At 40.0% G+C, this 18,064-nt stretch overlaps 2 protein-coding genes across 2 annotated transcripts in view; one reads left to right on the top strand and one right to left on the bottom strand.

The window, feature by feature from the left end:
- pvalb7 (parvalbumin 7) overlaps nucleotides 1-18,064 on the bottom strand; it is a 30,152-nt gene that overhangs the window by 1,311 nt on the left and 10,777 nt on the right. The window contains exons 2-3 of the mRNA XM_044028415.1: nucleotides 275-343; nucleotides 43-172 (exon numbers count right to left, since the gene is read on the bottom strand). Of these exons, the coding sequence (XP_043884350.1) occupies nucleotides 43-172; nucleotides 275-335 (191 nt within the window). The 5' untranslated portion in view covers nucleotides 336-343. The remainder of the gene's footprint in view (nucleotides 1-42; nucleotides 173-274; nucleotides 344-18,064) is intronic.
- Nucleotides 7,031-18,064, top strand: part of ncf4 (neutrophil cytosolic factor 4) — a 30,168-nt gene continuing 19,134 nt past the window's right edge. Inside the window, exons 1-5 of the mRNA XM_044028414.1 lie at nucleotides 7,031-7,192; nucleotides 7,891-7,975; nucleotides 8,055-8,214; nucleotides 16,145-16,215; nucleotides 17,716-17,843. Of these exons, the coding sequence (XP_043884349.1) occupies nucleotides 7,161-7,192; nucleotides 7,891-7,975; nucleotides 8,055-8,214; nucleotides 16,145-16,215; nucleotides 17,716-17,843 (476 nt within the window). The 5' untranslated portion in view covers nucleotides 7,031-7,160. The remainder of the gene's footprint in view (nucleotides 7,193-7,890; nucleotides 7,976-8,054; nucleotides 8,215-16,144; nucleotides 16,216-17,715; nucleotides 17,844-18,064) is intronic.

The raw sequence follows: 18,064 nt of genomic DNA, 5'->3' as shown, positions 1-18,064 counted from the left end.
GAAAGAATGCAGGAGAGTGTAGACTGTGTGAGTCCCTCTCACTTCAGCTCTTCCTCTTCTATAAACCCACTACCGTCCACGTCCAGAACCTGGAAAACCTTCTTGACCTCGTCGGCAGACATGGCCGTCATTCCGACCAATTCAAAGAACTTCTTAGGATCGAATGTTTCTGCTTCAGAAGGAAACATAAAAAATAATGGCACCAAATGTGTCTTAATCTATTCTCATTCTGGATTATAGGTATCTGATGATGATCCTGCCATTGTTTACAGACCTGCAAAGGCATCAAGAGCATTCTTGATCTCCTCAGCTTTCAACAGATCGGTCATCGGCATTTTGTCAGCTGGAGAGATGGAGAGAGTGTTGAGTGCACGTTAGTTCATGTACAGTTTTTACATATATATGTATATATATACATATATACATATATGTACATATATACATATATATGTACATATATAATATATATAGATAGATATGTAAATAGATATATCTATAGGTGTGTATATATCTACATATATATATATATAAATATCTATATATATCTATATATATATATGTATGTATGCATGTATATACATATATACACATATTTATCTATATATGTATGTTTGTATGCATGTATATACATATATACACATAGACATATATCCATAGATATATATCGAAAGCACTGGGTGGGACAGTAAAGCTGGATGTTGCTTTATAAAAGGATTGTAATCCATCTTCAATATCAATATGAAGATGCTCTCCGGGGTGCAGTTCCCTTCAGCAGCCTGTAGATGTCAGTAGTTGTCAAAGCTGCAGGTTCAAACGCTCTGTGTTTAACTGTGAACTGAAAGCTAGTGTCAAAGCTGTCAACGCATATGACGTTCGATCGTCACTTGTGTCTTTGAGAGAGGTGAACTCACGATATCGTGTCGTGTGGGGAAATGTTAAGAATAAAAGAGAGAAGAGTGACAGGAGAGCGCTTTCAATCGTGCACCTGCACACTGGGATTAAAAAATAGGCTTCGCCTTCCTGATAGAGAAAAGCCATTTTCTTTTTCAGCACTAGATACAACACAGTCTGTGTTCTTGAAACAAATAGTTTTCCTCTAGATGTACACAATCATGTCACAGTAGACTCAGGGATTGAACCGCTGACGATCCAATTACTGACAAAAGCCCCTCCCAACGTTCTCTTCACCTACACGAGTCTGTGTTTGTGGTTATTCAAATGTTCTGAGAGGTTAAAACTTCAACCTCGTACGAGATTATGTCTACAACATCACGGGTCATAAGGAGGTTTTTGAAACCTAATATTATCTTTAACCATAATCTGAGTTTGCCAATTGCACTGGATCTTAAATATGCTCTCAGTGTCTTTTACGTGGTCGTAAAAACCTCTTAATGTGAAGTTCAAAAGTTCTTTCAGAACATCTGTGAGACTGAAACATACAGTATGTCACATTCAAGGCTGCGGTTACAGAAAACATCCTGTAAGTGAAAAAAGGCCCCGAGGCTTCTTTCACCTTCGGCAACCAAGTCCAACGTGGCCCCGAGCATTAAGCTTTGTTCTGTTTAGCCAAACAAGATAAATCAACTGCAAACCACACATCATAAGGATGTGCTATGTCAAACATTATTGACATATACAGTATTTTAAGCACAGTTAAAAGGTTATTTTGCTACAGGAAACACTTTAGTTACTGCAGTCAATTACTTCCCTACATTTCTGCACTCCCAGTCAACTTTTCCCCTGAAGGAGGCAACATTTCACTTTGAATAGGCTGCAGTATAGAAATTCTGCCCCCGTCAGAGAGTTTAACCGAGCATTGACAGAACAGGCAGCAGTGAGCAATGGCACGGCAAGAGTATTATTTATGTGTGTTTTATGATTATCCATTTTGGTCAAAAATATAGTAACAACAGTGAAAAACACCTGGTGTTGCAACAAACCAAGCAAAGCTATAGCAACTATAGGGAACCAAGAGAGGAGCTAAAACACTGGATATTATATTATATATATATATATATATATATATATATATATATATATATATACACACATATATATATATATTTTTTTAATATATTTATATATATATATATATATATATATATATATATATATATATATATATATATTATATATTAGTGTCCGAGATTGAGCACCCTACTGGAATAGTATTTATTTAGTTATGTATTTTACTTTCCAATATCATTACACCATCATTTATTGATATGTTTACCAACTGTTTTGTTGTTTTTGTGGATCACCTTTTTTTTAGTTAACAGATAGATTAAGCCAGGGGTGTCAAACTCATTTTTGTTCAGGGGCCACATACGGCACAATGTGATCTCAAGAGGGCCGGACCAGTAAAATAATAGCATAATAACCTATGACCAACAAGAACTTCATTTTTACAAAACATGACATTTCTTGAGAAATATAAGTGCAATTTCAACAATATCATGCCTAAATTTACTATTTACACATCACACTGGATCTTTAAAGGCACAAACATTTAGTCACAGGTATCTGGAAGTGAAAAATTTTATAACAAATAATAATAACAAATTCATCCCGTGGGCCGGATTGGACCCTCTGGCGGGCCGGTTCTGGCCCTCGGGCCGTATGTTTGACACCCCTGGATTAAGCAATGCATCACAAGCGATATATACATTCATATATAAATAAGTAATAAGTAGCTTTTTTGTTATGGTGTCATTTTGAATACGATGACACACAGCGATGTTAGACTCTCATATAAAACATTTTGAGCCATTTGTTATATAATAACTGACACTTTTAGTGGACATAACATAGCATAGCATGTCACTGTTGCCACATAGGATCACACAGTAGTGAGTGTCACAGCTGCTGGTCGCGCTGGTCTACTGGAACGATCCAAAATGTTTAGTAATGTTCACTTATTCGCCCACATTTATAAACATAGAGCCCAGGTTGAGAAATCCCATAATCCCTCTTTAACAATTAAAGCTCTCATGCTTCAGTAAATCCAGAAAAGGTCTCTTTCTCTTGGGGCCCCCATAATCCCATTAAACACCCCTGCTCCCACAAATTATTTGGAACTATTCAAAATAGTAAATAGCAAAAACGATTTTGAACCTTCACTGACGTGTACAACCAGTTATGTTGCAGCCTGTTAACATGTTTGACTTCATTTTTGCAACCCGTTAAGTCGCCATCTCATGGCTATTCAAGAGATTGCAGGTTTCAGACACTTCCACATTGGCTTCACACTTGTATTTCTTTACGTAACCATCTCATATACCGCATATAAGTCACATTTTTGGGTTCAGATGTTCCTATGCTCGTCGCTTTAAAACAACGACTAACAAAAAAGTGCCCTGTTCTGACCCTGCGTTCCAATCACAGTGTCTCTGCTGAATAAACATGGCGGAGGGATACGTGTGAGGGATGAGTAGGTCGGTCAGGACCTAACGGAGACAAAGGTCAAGAGAGTGAAAGATGCGGATTGGAATGAAGTAAACACAATGCTGTAATGAATGAGGAAAAATAAAAAGGGTTTGCCAAGGACGAGACCACTGAGACCATTAGTGAGAGGAATTAAGAAGCAAAATAAACACAAGGTAAACTCTTTTACCCTCCTTTTGAGAGCAGCTATTAAATCTGTTACATAACTAAAATAACTATTAACTCTTGAAGGTCTGGTGAGGAAGAATTAGTGATGATGAGGCTGCAAAAAAACAGAGAGCTGCTCCACTCACTCACTCCTTTTTTACCATAAAGTGGGGGGGCTTCAAAACTCAAAATGACCTTAGAGCCAGTGAACTTCTAGGCTGGTCAGGACAAAATGAACTAAACTTGACTCAAAATGATATCCTGATAATCCATCATGTTACTGCAAATTTAAAACATCCAGGATGATTTTGCTCACCCTTCCAAAGTAAAAGTCTTTGTTTTGATAGTTCACACAAAAAAAGAACACATTTATGAAGCAAAATGAATCTGTTAACAAGACAGAAACACAACAAATCTGAGGTCTGAAACTTGCATCCCGGGGGCCATATGTGGGCCCCCAATCAATTCCATGTTTATTGGATTGGTTTATAGGATTATTTCGATGTCTTTTTCTCAACCTTTTTTCACTTGACCGGCCTCAGTGGCCCCCAGGTCATTTGTTTGAGAACCTTGATTTAAAGTGATTTTTGCATAAAAATGATATTAATAGCCTGTCCGTAAAAAATACTGTGTGATCAATGACCTCTTGCGACGGCTGTGTCTTTTACAACAGTCACCAAACAGGAAGCATTCAGGACATGATAGTTGTCTGCTGCCTCTTTAAATCCAAATAAAAAGAGGCGGTTTTTTTTGACATTATGATGATGACAGATGGGCTGTGATGGACCGATGAAGTGGTGAAGGGGTGAACTGCGCCTATCGCCCTATGTCAGCTGAGATTGGCGTCATGTGGAGGACAAAGTGGTAGAAGACGGACTGATGGACGGATGGATGGATGATGACAGATGGAGGCAACAGCAACGTCGAGCTAGAGGGCTGCAAACAGATTGGAGTACGGCTAAAACAAACCAGGATAAGTTTCGGAAGTGAATTCCACTGCTCCAAAAAAACCTGGTCTTTCAGGCTGCGTTATTCAAGCGTGAAAACTTTTAAGTAAGATTGTTTTTTCCAGACTTTTTATGTGTATGTATATGTATGTGTGTGCAGGCTGAGCTCAAAGAAGCTTAAAGGAACCATTATGTGCATAAAACACACTGTGTGTTTGACTGTGAACCTATTTATGATCCAAAATGAGTCTTAATCTCAAATTAAATCAATAATAACTGTAGTTAAAACGTACGACATTTAGTCATGTGATAAATATAACAGAGATGTTACGTATAGTATATATTTATAAAAAACTAAATTGATAAATATTAACTTCATTTAAATTTCCTATTTTGTTTTCACCTTATTTATATTCCATTTTCATTTTTATAGTATAGTATTTATCATTTTAATTCCACTAAAATTGTGATGATATTAGTTGATATATAATATGATCATTTTTTGTGTGTAGTTTGCAATACAAAAACAGATTTATGCTAATGTTTATGTTAATGTTAATGTTTAATGCACTAACTGTAATAATGTGATAAGTATAATTTTTTCTTGTCAGTTTATTGAGGACAGATAATCTAATGTTATCTGATCTAATCTAATCTGTTTGTTTGTTTTTTTAAATATAGTTTGCTTTGTATAATGATTCCATTCGCTCTAGTGTTTAAAACATTGGATTGTCTCTTCTGAACCTCAGCTCTCAGTGTGTATCTGCCTAATTCTACACCTCCAACACAGCGCCGTCTCTGCTGACATCTAGTGTTGTAACATTTAATCTTGAATGTGATGTTTCAGTTTTATTTTCCCTCCGACGACACTAATCTTGGCAGACATTAGCCGTTAGCTGCAGTGAAAGGCCAACGCTGACATGAGTGGCATGACTGTGTCAAAGGAATGTGTGTTAGTATGTTTAGTGTGCGGTGTTGATTTTGGACGCTGTGCACTTAACCTCTTCACGTGAGATAGGAGGCGACAGAGAGATGAAAGAGGACAAATGTCAGCAGACACTTCAGAAAAAGACAGATGGGGAAAAGTTTATCGCCTAAATGTAGCACGAGAGATAAATCCCTGTCCCCACCTGTTTGAAAAATGCCCTTTTAATATGTGTTCAAGTAAATGCATTATTTAAAATGAATTGTAAAACACCAGCAGGAAAACTACACACCCTCACACTCACACACACACATGTTTGTAGACGTCATGCTAATCTTAGCCCTTACCCAAACCTTAACCATCACAACTACATGTCTGACCCTGAAACCCAGTCTTAACCACCAGAAAGTCATTTTAAGGGGGGCGACAGAAGGTCGGGACCAGACAAAATTTGGGGCCGCCGTGGTCAAGCGGAAATTGAACTTGGCTTGTAACCAGAGGGTTGCCGGTTTGAGTCCCCCTGAGCAAGATACCCAACCCCCATTTGCTCCCTGCCCAACCCCATTTGCTAGCTGCCCACTGCTCCTAACTCTGGGAAGGTTCCTAGTAGAGGATGAGTTAAATGCAGAGAAAGAATTTCATGAATTAAAAAAAACAAATGTCCTCACAAAGATACCGATACAAGAACACATACATACTTAAATTCAGACAGAGAGTGCACTGAATTCTATTGATTTGGACGTCCCAAACTAAGTGTTATTCCTAACCTTAACCATCAACAGGTTACACCTAAGATAAAATAAGATAGCCCTTAATTTGTCCCACAAAGGGGAAATGTACATTGTTACATCAGCAAAGACAGTAAAGATAAAGATAATAAACAATAAAATAATAAACATGCCTTACCAAAAAAGGACAATATATAAAGATATTAATATGTATTTTATGACTATAAAAAAGTTTATCCTAACCACAATTCTAATTTAGCTATTACATCCGAAATGCCTCACTTTTTGCCTCAGTTGGACCAGGTTTTTGGTCCTAATGTGGATTACTGGTCCTGGCAATGTCAGCATGTATGCCAGGACTCATATCGCCTGTTCATAAATTGTAGAGATAACACACTAGCAACCATTTACACAGTACGTACAGTTTCTGCTGTACAGTATATTCTCCGCTCACACATCTCCATCTTTAGTCTCACTTAAATGAAGTATTAAAACACTCACTCGTATTTGAAAAAAAACAAACCCTCCATAAACCCACTACTTTTGGAATGCAATAAAGTATAAGATGGCGTTTCAGAAACACAGAAGTTACAGACCCTAGCTTAAATTGGTGTACACTGGGACAACTTGAAGAAAACTGAATCCATGCAAACCACACACACACACACAACATTACATTTACATTGTGCTGAGTCACTGTCACAGCAGCTGATGTCATTCTTTGATCAAAATCATGTTTACTTTTCCCCGCCCATTCCATAACTTTAAACACGTGACCGTGAACGCACCATTCTCGGCTCTTATTGTGAAACTCTCGCTTCCTGTTGTCTCCGCACCGTTGCTCCAAACGCAGTCAGTCAGTCTGTGTGTGTGTGTGTGTGTGTGTGTGAACGACTCTCTGCGAAACTAGCGCCTTTTCTCCGCACTTTAAGCGCAACTTGATTGGAGTTTGCGCTGCGCGTAAAAGCCATGTCGCTGCTGCGGCAGTTACGCGATGAAAGGTGAGTGAAATAGTCGACCTTTACTTGCTTTATATACACTTGTTATGTATATACTGCGCAGCAGTTTCATAGCACCTGTAGGTTTTTGTGATTATGTTATTTTTATGCACTGAATCCAATCCAACTTTATTTGTAAAGCACTTTGTAAAGTACGGAATAAATAAATAAATAAAAGACACAATAAATAAAAGGCATAGAAGCTCACGAGAGGTGATAAGATAGATCTAAAACAACATAAATAAATTAAAAGACACAAAAACGTGAGGATAAAAAGGGGACATTGCATTGACTTAAATTCATTTCCTAGAGACTTACTCTAACCTTAACCACAATTACTACTGGCCTAATCCTAACCCTAACCTCAACCTAACCTTAAAACATATCTTCACCTTAAAATGTAGTACGTTGTAGTATATTGTACGTTGTGGGGACTTGATTTTTGTCCCCACAAGGAAGACAAGTCCCCATAATGTGACTGTGTAAACAGTTTTAGGTCCCCACAACATTGGTAATACCCGTTCACTCAAATGTAGCCTAAATTGTGTGTTATTTTATACAAACAATACTCAAATAAATGAAGATGAAATTGAAATGTGTTTGTTTTGGTTGCGATGGCTACATCAGAACAGTCAATAACAATAATTGTGTTACGTTAAAGGTCCATAAACTGTTAAGTTTGTCGCGTTTCTGTCACACAGCGACTTTGATCAGCTTCCCAATGACATCCCCATCAGTGCCACCATCGCTGACGTCGAGGAGAAGAGGGGCTTCATCGACTACTTTGTGCGTTTTTTTTTAAAATCCACATGTTCATAGATATGTGAAGGGCACAACGTTTCTCATGTAACTTCCTCCGTTTCAGAAATTCGCAATTGAGGTGAAGACTCGAGGAGGCAGCAAGTACCTGATCTACAGGAGGTACCGGGAGTTTCTGAGCCTCCACCAGATCCTCGACTCCAAATACACACCTGAGGATCCAGAGAAACATGGTCCTAACACCTGCATCCTGCCTTCTCTCCCAGGTGAGTGTGCAGCATATCAGTAACTGATAACACTGTGTGACCAGCTCAACATCGGGTTTCACATAGTTGAAATACTCAGGTGTAGCTGATGACGGTTGCAGCAAACAAGTAAGCGTGATTCTCCAAACGGAGGTTATTATCCAGTGAAGGGCGGATACTGTTATGTGGGTCATTCAGTGATTGAAAGGACTAAGAGCTGCATAAAAACAGGAGCCTGTACCCAAATCATGTCATCGCACACTATGTTGACGACGTGTGTTACATGCAAGCGCACTTCCTGTTTTTGTTTAAAGTTGCAGTGATAGTTTGTTTTGTGACTTTTCTGGTGCTGTCGAGGTTATCGTCTCTCGGGGTGCACAACCAGAACTCTGACGCGCACCAACCCTGGTCCGCCCTAAAGACGTACTGGAGGTCTACATTTTTGACGTACCATATCACGTGACCTAGACGAGCGTTTTTTTTCAAAATAAAAGATCTTTCAGACTCTGATAATCAATGAAATGTCTTTCTGTGGCGGCCCGGTGGCGCGGTGGCTGTGGACCTCTGCTCTAGGGAACAGAAACCCGATGTGAGTGCACCGCGGAGAGCACCGACAACGTCCGTCTTTCATCCTCAGCAGCAACTAAACACTTTTAGATCACTGCCTTTCACTTCTAAATTGTAGAAGCCGATGGGGAACCCGCCGTGTTCTGGTCAGGTGACCACTGTTCCCACTGCACACAACAGCTACATATTTCTTTTTCCACCTGTAGGAAATGGGCGGCTGAACTCAAGTTAATGACCTGTTGTTGACAAAAGTGAGAGAGCCTGTTTTGCCAAGCGTGTGCACTGGTTTGTAACACGTAACAAGCTCTTACTTTTACGTTTGACAACTTTTCTAACCTGCAAGAGTTTGTGTCTCATAGATTAGAACAATTATAACATGATTTATGGCACATTATGAGACATAAAGACTAACCTGGAGCTATTAGTCGGTATCGTTTGCAGTATTGTTATCACTAGTTAATGAACTTCAGGTTCAATGTTTTTATCTCTTTCGGTGTATTTCCTAAAATATTACTTTATGGCATCAATTATTTAGATAGTTTGAGGTGTTTTTTGATGAAAAGATAAGTCCTAACAGTAATGGATTGTGGGTTTTTTTGTAAAAATGGCAGAAGTGAGTCAGCGAGGCTGCTCTAATTTCCTCTAACTTTCACTTTCAGATGCAAACTCACTCTGCTCTGCTTCGTGCATATGGAGAGGAACTGAGTGCATCTGTGGTGACAGCTGGCTGCATGTTTTGTTTTTTTTCCTCCAAGCAGCTGGAAAACGTGAAACTGTAAAAGCACCTAAAGCCACTTGACTTCATAAATCATTTCTTTGCTCATTCAAAGACACATTACCCACATATTAAATCTGTTTAATTGATATAATTCTTATTGAAGCACTCGTAGGTCTAAAATTTAGTATTGAAATTTAGGCCAAATCTGTCCATTGTCTACCGCTTAATCATCTACATTAGGGATGCAACTAACGACTATTTTGATAATCGACTAGTCATCGATTATTGAACCGATTAGTCGATTAATCGGATAATAAATCACACAATTATTTTCCTTGAGGTTGTTTTGGGCGAGAATTGGGTGAGCACCTGTGCATAGTTTCCATTTTTTGGCCCGTTTGAGAGACAAAGAAACATTGAGAGACAAAAAAAAAAAAAAATAGTGATTTATACTATTCAAATTTCAAATTTATCACACAAAATCTGCAGTGTTTAAATTGTTAAAATGGTGTTTTAACATGCAGGAAATTGTAAATAACTGCCAGATATTGGAAGTTATTCTGGAAAAATTGGCAAAAGCACTTAGTTAAATTGCTTGTTAACTATATTGATTATTAATTAATCAGTTTGAAGATTTTTTTCATGATTAAAACGAGATTTCTGATTGTTCCAGCTTCATATAACAAAGACATCATTTAAATTGAATTGTTTTGGCTTGTGGACAAAACAAGACATTTGAGAACATCTTCATTTCCAGGTTTGACAAACACTGACATTTTGTGGACCAAACAATGACTTGATTAATTGAGAGAATAATGGACAGATTAATCGATTATGAAAATAATCGTTAGTTGCAGGACATTCTCTGGTGCTTTTAAGGTTAAAATAAGTAAAAATAATAAAATAAGCTGCTGTTTAAGATACATCTACAAAAGATCAATAAAAATGCTTAAAAACAAGTTGGTAAACACACTTCCTTTGCAGAAAATCATCTAGAGTATCCTTACTCTTCTGCATGGAGGACTGCATAAATTTGATCAAAAAGAGAAGTAAATGTGTTAGAGAAGAGTTAAGAGAAGGTTAAGGAGAACTTAACTTAGTCCTCAACATTACCACTTAAACGTCAATATGCCAGGAATGCAAAACAGACTAAAATTGAAAGAACGATACATTCAAACTTCTGTGTTTTTGTCTTTTAACATGAACATGTTGTAGGTGAGGGACTGGAAATTGCAGTAATGCCAAGAACACACACACACACACACACACACCCTCGTCTTAACGACTTCAGAGGACGTAACGTTGACTCATATCAATTTCTTTCTCCAACTTCCTCCAACCCTAACCATAACTACTTGTCTGAATAGATTTTAATCATTTACATTTGTTTGTGTTTCCCACCGAGAGGAAAACTGAGCCTATAAACAAATGTGGGTCCTCACAACACGAGCATTACCATGTCACAACAAAACACCTCACCCTGTCCTCATCTCACCCAAATCAGTGGCCCCAAACCGTCCACTCAGAGCCCTAATTGGACCTTTTAACGGTGCAGATGTTGGCGTCCAGCCTCCGATAATCGAAAGGGACACTGACGGCGGCTCCTCGACGGATAGACTTATGGGGAAAAGAATGAGCTGCCGGGAAAAAAAAGAAAACAAGCCGACAAACACAAATAAACGGTGGCTTTGCCAATGACTGAGGCCCAGATATACGCCATCAAGTGAGAATCCTGTATGTCTTGTGACTTGGGAAGATTAGATTGTCTGATAAACCTCTGTCCAATTGGATTTAGCATCCATTTAGGATTTCAGTCTCATATTTGCAGGCGTCTGTCTGCTCGGAGTCTTGATTGGCGTTGTAACTTATACTTCTGTTTGATTGCGGCCAGTGCAAACACATTCTCCCGCCTCTTAATCTTCTCTAACAACAGCTCAGTTCCAGGCCACTGACTTGTTTTCCTCAGGCCATCAGACGTCCAGACACGCTCTGTTGCTTGTCATCGTGTGACTTTATGCCGCGCTGCTGTTCCCAGTTGCAGTTGCAGCCGGGAAGACGTGAAACAAACAACAGCATGAGTGGGTATCACTGTTGGAAATAATAAATCATCCTGACGTTCCCATAAATCGAGCTGCTCTCTTGAGCAAAGAAATGATCCTTACTTTCGCTCTTTATGCATCCCTGTAGTTTAATCAAGAGTTGTATTACCGTTTCTTACCACAAAAACTTATTATCATCCGTCCTGAGAGATCTGATTGCATGCAGATTCAACTGTTCACACTTGGCAGAACACAATGTGATCTGGCTCTGGCATCACTCACTCACCTCGTATTTAATTACGCACATGTTTCGTGAGAACAAAATAACGTCTTTAACGAGTCTGTGACTGTACAGATGTATCTGATGTCAGTGTTTGTGTGTGCTGTACAGATACAACATGAAAAAGTTGTTTTTTGGTAATTTGTTGTATGAAATTAAGGGTTCAGTCTGTAAAATGAGTGACATTTTATGGTGAGAAAGAAGTTTGTAAAAAAAAAAACCTTTTAATTCTGCTTGAGTAATTATTATCTTAAAGTAACAGTACTTTTACTTGAGTAATTATTTTGGCTACTCTTAGGGTCAGGGAACTACGGAAGCCTTTGCATACCATAAAGGACGTTGTGCTTCATGGGGCATATAAGGAAGCGTCTTCGTGGAGTGCACACTCTGGCTGGTTTGGTTGTGTCCAATGTAGAGTTGTTCCGATTCCGATACCGCCAAAAATGTGGGCATCGGTATCGGCGAGTACTTGTAGTACTTTAGTAGAGCTCCGTTAGCTCTGACACGGTTCTTCTTCGCTGCTCTTGAAACAGTTGCGCTGTGCTGTTTTAGAGGTGTGAAGAAGAACTGATCACCCGACACCTGTAGACAAGGAGCTAACGTTAGCTCATCATGTCGGCGGTTTGGCAGTGTTTACCAGTTAGCTCCGTTAGCGTTGTTAGCTACGCTAGCTCCGTTAGCGCCCGTTTATTAAACGAAAAGAGCAGCGCGACAACAAACCAGCGTACCTGTGTCCTGCGTATGTGGGCCTCTGTTTTTAAAGTTTAGCGTTACTTCAGAGACTCATTTTAACTCATTTAAAAAATGATGTCACGCGCGTCCTTTCCCGGTCAGTCGTCATGGAAACATGACGCTCTGCCAGTGCTGCGTTGTTTGGACCAGAGTCAAAACAAACGTACAAGCTGAAATAACATATCACTGGTAAAAATAAATGGTGTCCATTTGCTGTATTTGTTCATGTTTTACAGAGGGTTTAACCTGAGCTAAACCTTACCAATGATAATCATATCACAGTCATGCAGGCGTAGTATGATATATATATTATTTTATAACACACTGGTATCGGTATTGGCCGATACCCACAGCACAAGTATCGGAATCGCTATCGGGAGGGAAAAAATGGTATCGGAACATCTCTAGTCCAATGGCCATGTCAGGTATGTAGGGCGACATCGTAAAAGGTGGAACAACAACACACGTCAACATGAATGACAACGCAGCAGGTTTGAAGAAACACTCGTCGCAAGAGAGTCACGGTTTTCTGTCTGTCATGGGCGGAGCCCGTCTAGCTCCAACCTGACCTTACCATACCATTTTAAGCTGGTATTCCAAAGGAACTGTTGGTGTAGTGGTTAGCGCTCTTGCCTGGGGTTCGAGGCGTGGGTTTTGTCTGGGTTCTCTTGCGGTCCAAAAACTATGTCAGTTGGGCAGAGCGTGTGAGAGCGCATGGTTGTTTGTCTGTATGTGGCCCTGCGATGGACTGGTGATCTGTCCAGGGTGTGACCCCGCCTTTCGCCCTATGTCAGCGGAGATTGGCACAGCACCCCCTTTGATTCATTCATCAGCCCCCACATTAGGAAGGTGTGGACATTATTATGATCTTGTGTGTTCTCTCGTTACATTTTACTCATCCGTCTTGTCTTTTGCGGTGCACCTGCGGTGGAGCTGACGGCTGGAGCTCTGCCAAAACCTGGATCTGATCCATTAAAACAAGGCCTCTGCTGTCTGTTCTCTGATCCTCTTTTCTCACTCAGGTCTCTTTTTAATGTGAATATAATATATTTTTTTGATATCTCATTGTGACTTTACTATATTGGGAACCACATTTCTGATTCATCATGTGCCACTGAGGCGTTTGCTAGATAATGGATAAGATCTGAGGGGTTTAATCTCACGGCCAGATCTCATCAAGAAGGAGAAAGAGAGTAAAGACAGAGGTGTAGAAAAAAACTAATGGAAAAGGATCGTTTGTGATTCAGGGGAAAACACAATGGAGAATATCTTTGTTTTGATTTTATTGTAGATATTTCACTGTGTTGTCCCCCTGACTATTGTGGGGTGTTAAAGTCACCTCACATCTTACAGAAATAGAACGCTCGACGGTGAGATGGATTTCAAAGTCAAAGGAACATTTGTTCCAGTGAAGCCGGAGATGAATGAATGATTCAGTGAATGAACAGGTGAATTTTGGATTGACTGCAAATGATTGAGTGAGAGGTGTAGTGAATGAGATGAGAGGGGGCTGAATATTGTGGCCTCGGTCGTTAAGACTGTGCTAAATCTGATTTAACTGCACTGTGGTGTCCTGGGATGTAGAGAGATTTTTCATTTTTGACTAGACTTGGTTTGATATTATTGATAAAGAGAGTAGATGTTTTCTTTTTTTCAAAGCCGAGCAGGCTCAGACCAGAGAAAAACTATTTAGATGGTCTGGCCACCTTTTCACATTTTTCTCTACAGGGCTCCCCCTATAGGTTCGGAGTACCTATTTTTACGACACCACCGTAAACATCCATCCATTGTCTACCACTTTATTCCGCACTGTTATTGAGTAACGGTTCCCTCTGCTTCTTCTTGCAGGGCTGATTTCCCGCTAACAGACAGTAGGGGGAGTGGAGCCCAATTTCACCTTAGGGCTGAAAGTATTACTTGATTTATCGATTATTAATCAATTACTAAATGAATCGTCAAGCTGTATTGATTATCATTTAACTGGTTTGAGTTTTCCGATTTTTCACCTTCTTAAATGTGAATATTTTCTGGTTTCTTTGCTCCATATAACAAAAAAAGACATTTGAGAACAATCATCATTTCCAGGTTTGATAAGACACTGATCAACATTTAATCACGATGACTCCAACGCTGTTAAATTAGGGTGACAATCCTGCATAGTTACACTTTAAGTCACAAAATAACACATTTGAACATTCATGTTGATAAAAAAAAATATCACTGGCATAGATTTTATTTGATTTTGTCGAGTAGAGCTATAATCTGTTTTTCCCGGTGTCCCTGCTGGCAGCCATATTTTTGTGAGCAGCGCCCTGCTTGGCTTCTGAGGGATGTAGTAACAGCATGTAGTAGCAGGGTTTATGCACGGCACACTCGGCTATATATATATGAATGAATGAATGAATGAATGAATGAATGAATGAATGAATGAATATGTGCTATGGATTCACAAAAGGGTCAAATGTGCGCTGCATTTCAATAGGAACCTAGCTTGTGCGTGACTATATTGTACTCACTTGGAATGAAAATGACAAAATAACAGTAACATTAGAACCAAAAACAAATAAAAATGAACAAATAGCAGTTGTTAAAATGTAGTTTTAGTGCATACTCTGTTTGTAGCATTTGCAAGCTAAAGTTATGTTTGGTGGTGCTCATGTACTACTACTGTGGAATCAGCTGTATAGCATAGGGTCTCTTTAACTCTTTAACCCTCAGGGTTTTGGTTTTTTTTTAGTGTCTTGTTACCACATCGAGACACAGAGGTGACATTTTTCTCCTGTAAATACAGTACCAGTTTATACTGCATGGAAAAACACCAGGTAAAAGATATTCTCGTCTAGGTTTGCATATGGAATAACGCCACATCCTCTGTGCCATAAATTGACATGTCATTTTTCCCCCGGAAACCACATCTTATCTAGCCAAGAATAACAGCAGAACAGGAGCTATGTTTGGGGGTTCGGTTTCTTGCCCCAGGGTCAGACACATCGGCATGTAGACGCGAGGAGGTGGCGATCGAACGGCGACCTTGTAGTTGTAAGGCGACCCGCTCTACCTGCCGATTCCCAGCCACCCTACACGGTATATAATGCACAGGCGTGTTGTAACATGAGCCGACACTCACTCGCTCCGTGGGTGCTTTTGTGTTTTCGGTCGTACTACGACCCTGTTTGCAGGCGTCTCACTTTACTCGCTCAGTGTTGCCGTTGTCCCCGTCGTTCTTTAGATGAAAGACGGAAAAAAAATCGTGTCCTTTTGTGGGAATGTGACCAGATGGCGTGAGATCGAGTGAGCGCTCGGCAGGGAGGTTCGCGTGGAGCGGAGACACGTGGCTGTAAATGGTAACTTCTGTGGATATCCAAAATGTGAGGTTGGAAAATCACATGACAAAGGTTAGGCTACGTAACAACAACAAAAAAGGGTCAGGTTTACAAAAAAAGCAAAGGAAAAAAGTCTTGTACTGCCCTGCAATGACACACTAAATTTTGAAGACATTTCTATTTAACACGCTCAAGTTGTGCATAGGTTTCCTTGTCAGGTGCAAATATAATATAAAGTAAATGCATCACTTGTTTTTAATATTGTGCTGTACTCTTCTTCATTTCTCATCAGGAAAAGTCTTCATTGGAAACAAGAAGGAAATTGCAGAGAGCAGAATCCCTGAACTCAACGTGTACATGAAGGTAATCACGTGTAACGCTTTGCGCAGTGAAAGTGTTTAATTTAGTACCAAGGAAAAGAATTGTTGGCACGCTCTGTATCTTCTGCAGCGTGCAGTGCGGTAAAGCCTACAGCTTGGTGGGCTGAGTGATGCTGTAGGTGGATAAGCACTGACTTGGATATTTCAGCGGTAGTATGCTGATGGAGCTCAACGCGTAGGCGCTGCTGCTCCCCTCTCTTTGCTCTAACCTGTGCCCACATCACGTCTGACTGACTGTAGTTGTGCGACTTTTGACATGTTTCAGCGTTGCTCCATCGCTAAAAACACGATCAGGTTCTCTCTTTCTCCCACTCACTCACTTCTCTTTTCTGCTTTATTCTGTTTTTTTTCCCCCCCCCACCACCACAACCTACATGGTTCTCACTTTGCCTTGCACTTGTAATCTTTCTCGCTTCATCTCTCTCATTCTCTTTTTTCATCCGCTTCTTCCATCCATCTCAACTTCAATCACCCACCACCTTACTTCTCCTTCATTTCTTCCATCACCCCTCTGGTCTTTACTTCATCTTATCGCTCATCCCATCTATAATTACCCCAATGTTATTTGTAGAGTGCCAATTCACAACTAACAGTACTATTATTATAGAGAGAGACCCAACAGTAACACAATGAACAAGCGCTTGGCAAAAAAACTGCCTTTTAAAGCAAAACTTTGTAAGTCTGGTTGCTTTTTAGACTTTTTCTCTAAGGAGCTCCCCCTACAGTTTCGGAGTAAACATTTTTACATCATCATAGATATTTATCCTTTCATTTTCTACAGCCTTCATCATCATCATCATCATCCTGATTGTTGTAAAAACTCACAGATAACGCTTCCCCTTTTCTGCCCATGGGCATTTGGTTTCAACGGAGCCGGCAAACACAAGCCATGGAACCATACCCATGCATCCATTTTGCATGCTTGTGCGTGTTTCCTCTTCCACGCTTCCTCCGACAAAGGTTTTCTCTGCGTCTTTTTGAATGTTTAAAATAACTAAACATCAATGCCTCGATCTTATAGCTACTTTTTGTCTTGGGTGTGTGCAGCGCCGTGAAGCAATTTGTGTTTCTCACGAGACCCAAGACCTTGCAAGACCTCCTGGTTTTGAGGACTCCAGCCCTGATTTGACTGGTTTTCTGGGGAGTGGAGACAACAACGAGCCATTTAACCATAAATCACAATGACTCTGAAGTTGTTCAGAAGCTGTCCTCTCTCCTGTTGGGGCAGGAGAGAGGAAACAAAGGACAGTAAGGGAAGGAGCGTAATGAGGGAGAGGAGGGTAGAAAGGAGAGAAGAAGCTAGAGCAGCGGAACAGTTGTGCAACAGGTGTATGTGAGAATGGTATCATTAATAACAATAATCATCATCAGTATCATCTTCATCATCTCGCCCCAAATGCCATCTGGGATTGGATTCTTGTTCTGCTCCATTTTCCATTTTTCCTCATCTGACTTATGTCAACCTCCCTCCTCTCTTTCCCAGAGGTTGCTCAGTCTGCCGACATGGTTCCTGCTCGATGAGGATCTCAGGATTTTCTTCTACCAGACGGATCAGGACAGCCAGCACCAACCACAGGCCCTCAGGCGTCTACGGCCCCAAACGCGCAAAGTGTATGCTAAAAAGCTACTAAGCTACTGACACCCTGATTACTAATATCTCTCAAAACCATGTTTAGTGCCTTGTTTGTGCCACACATTGTTTCTGTGAAGGCTTCACGCACTTGTCTTGGATTAAAATCTGAAAATGTAATTCTGGCCGGAAGCTACAAAAATATCAAACCTAACTTAACAATGTGACTCTTCAATGCAGCCTTTAGAATAAAATATATCAA

This window comes from Solea senegalensis, linkage group LG6 (assembly GCF_019176455.1).
Source record: "Solea senegalensis isolate Sse05_10M linkage group LG6, IFAPA_SoseM_1, whole genome shotgun sequence".
Lineage (NCBI taxonomy): Eukaryota > Metazoa > Chordata > Actinopteri > Pleuronectiformes > Soleidae > Solea > Solea senegalensis.
The sequence above is the reverse complement of the archived record's forward strand: the minus strand, read 5'-3'. Positions and strand labels throughout refer to the sequence as shown.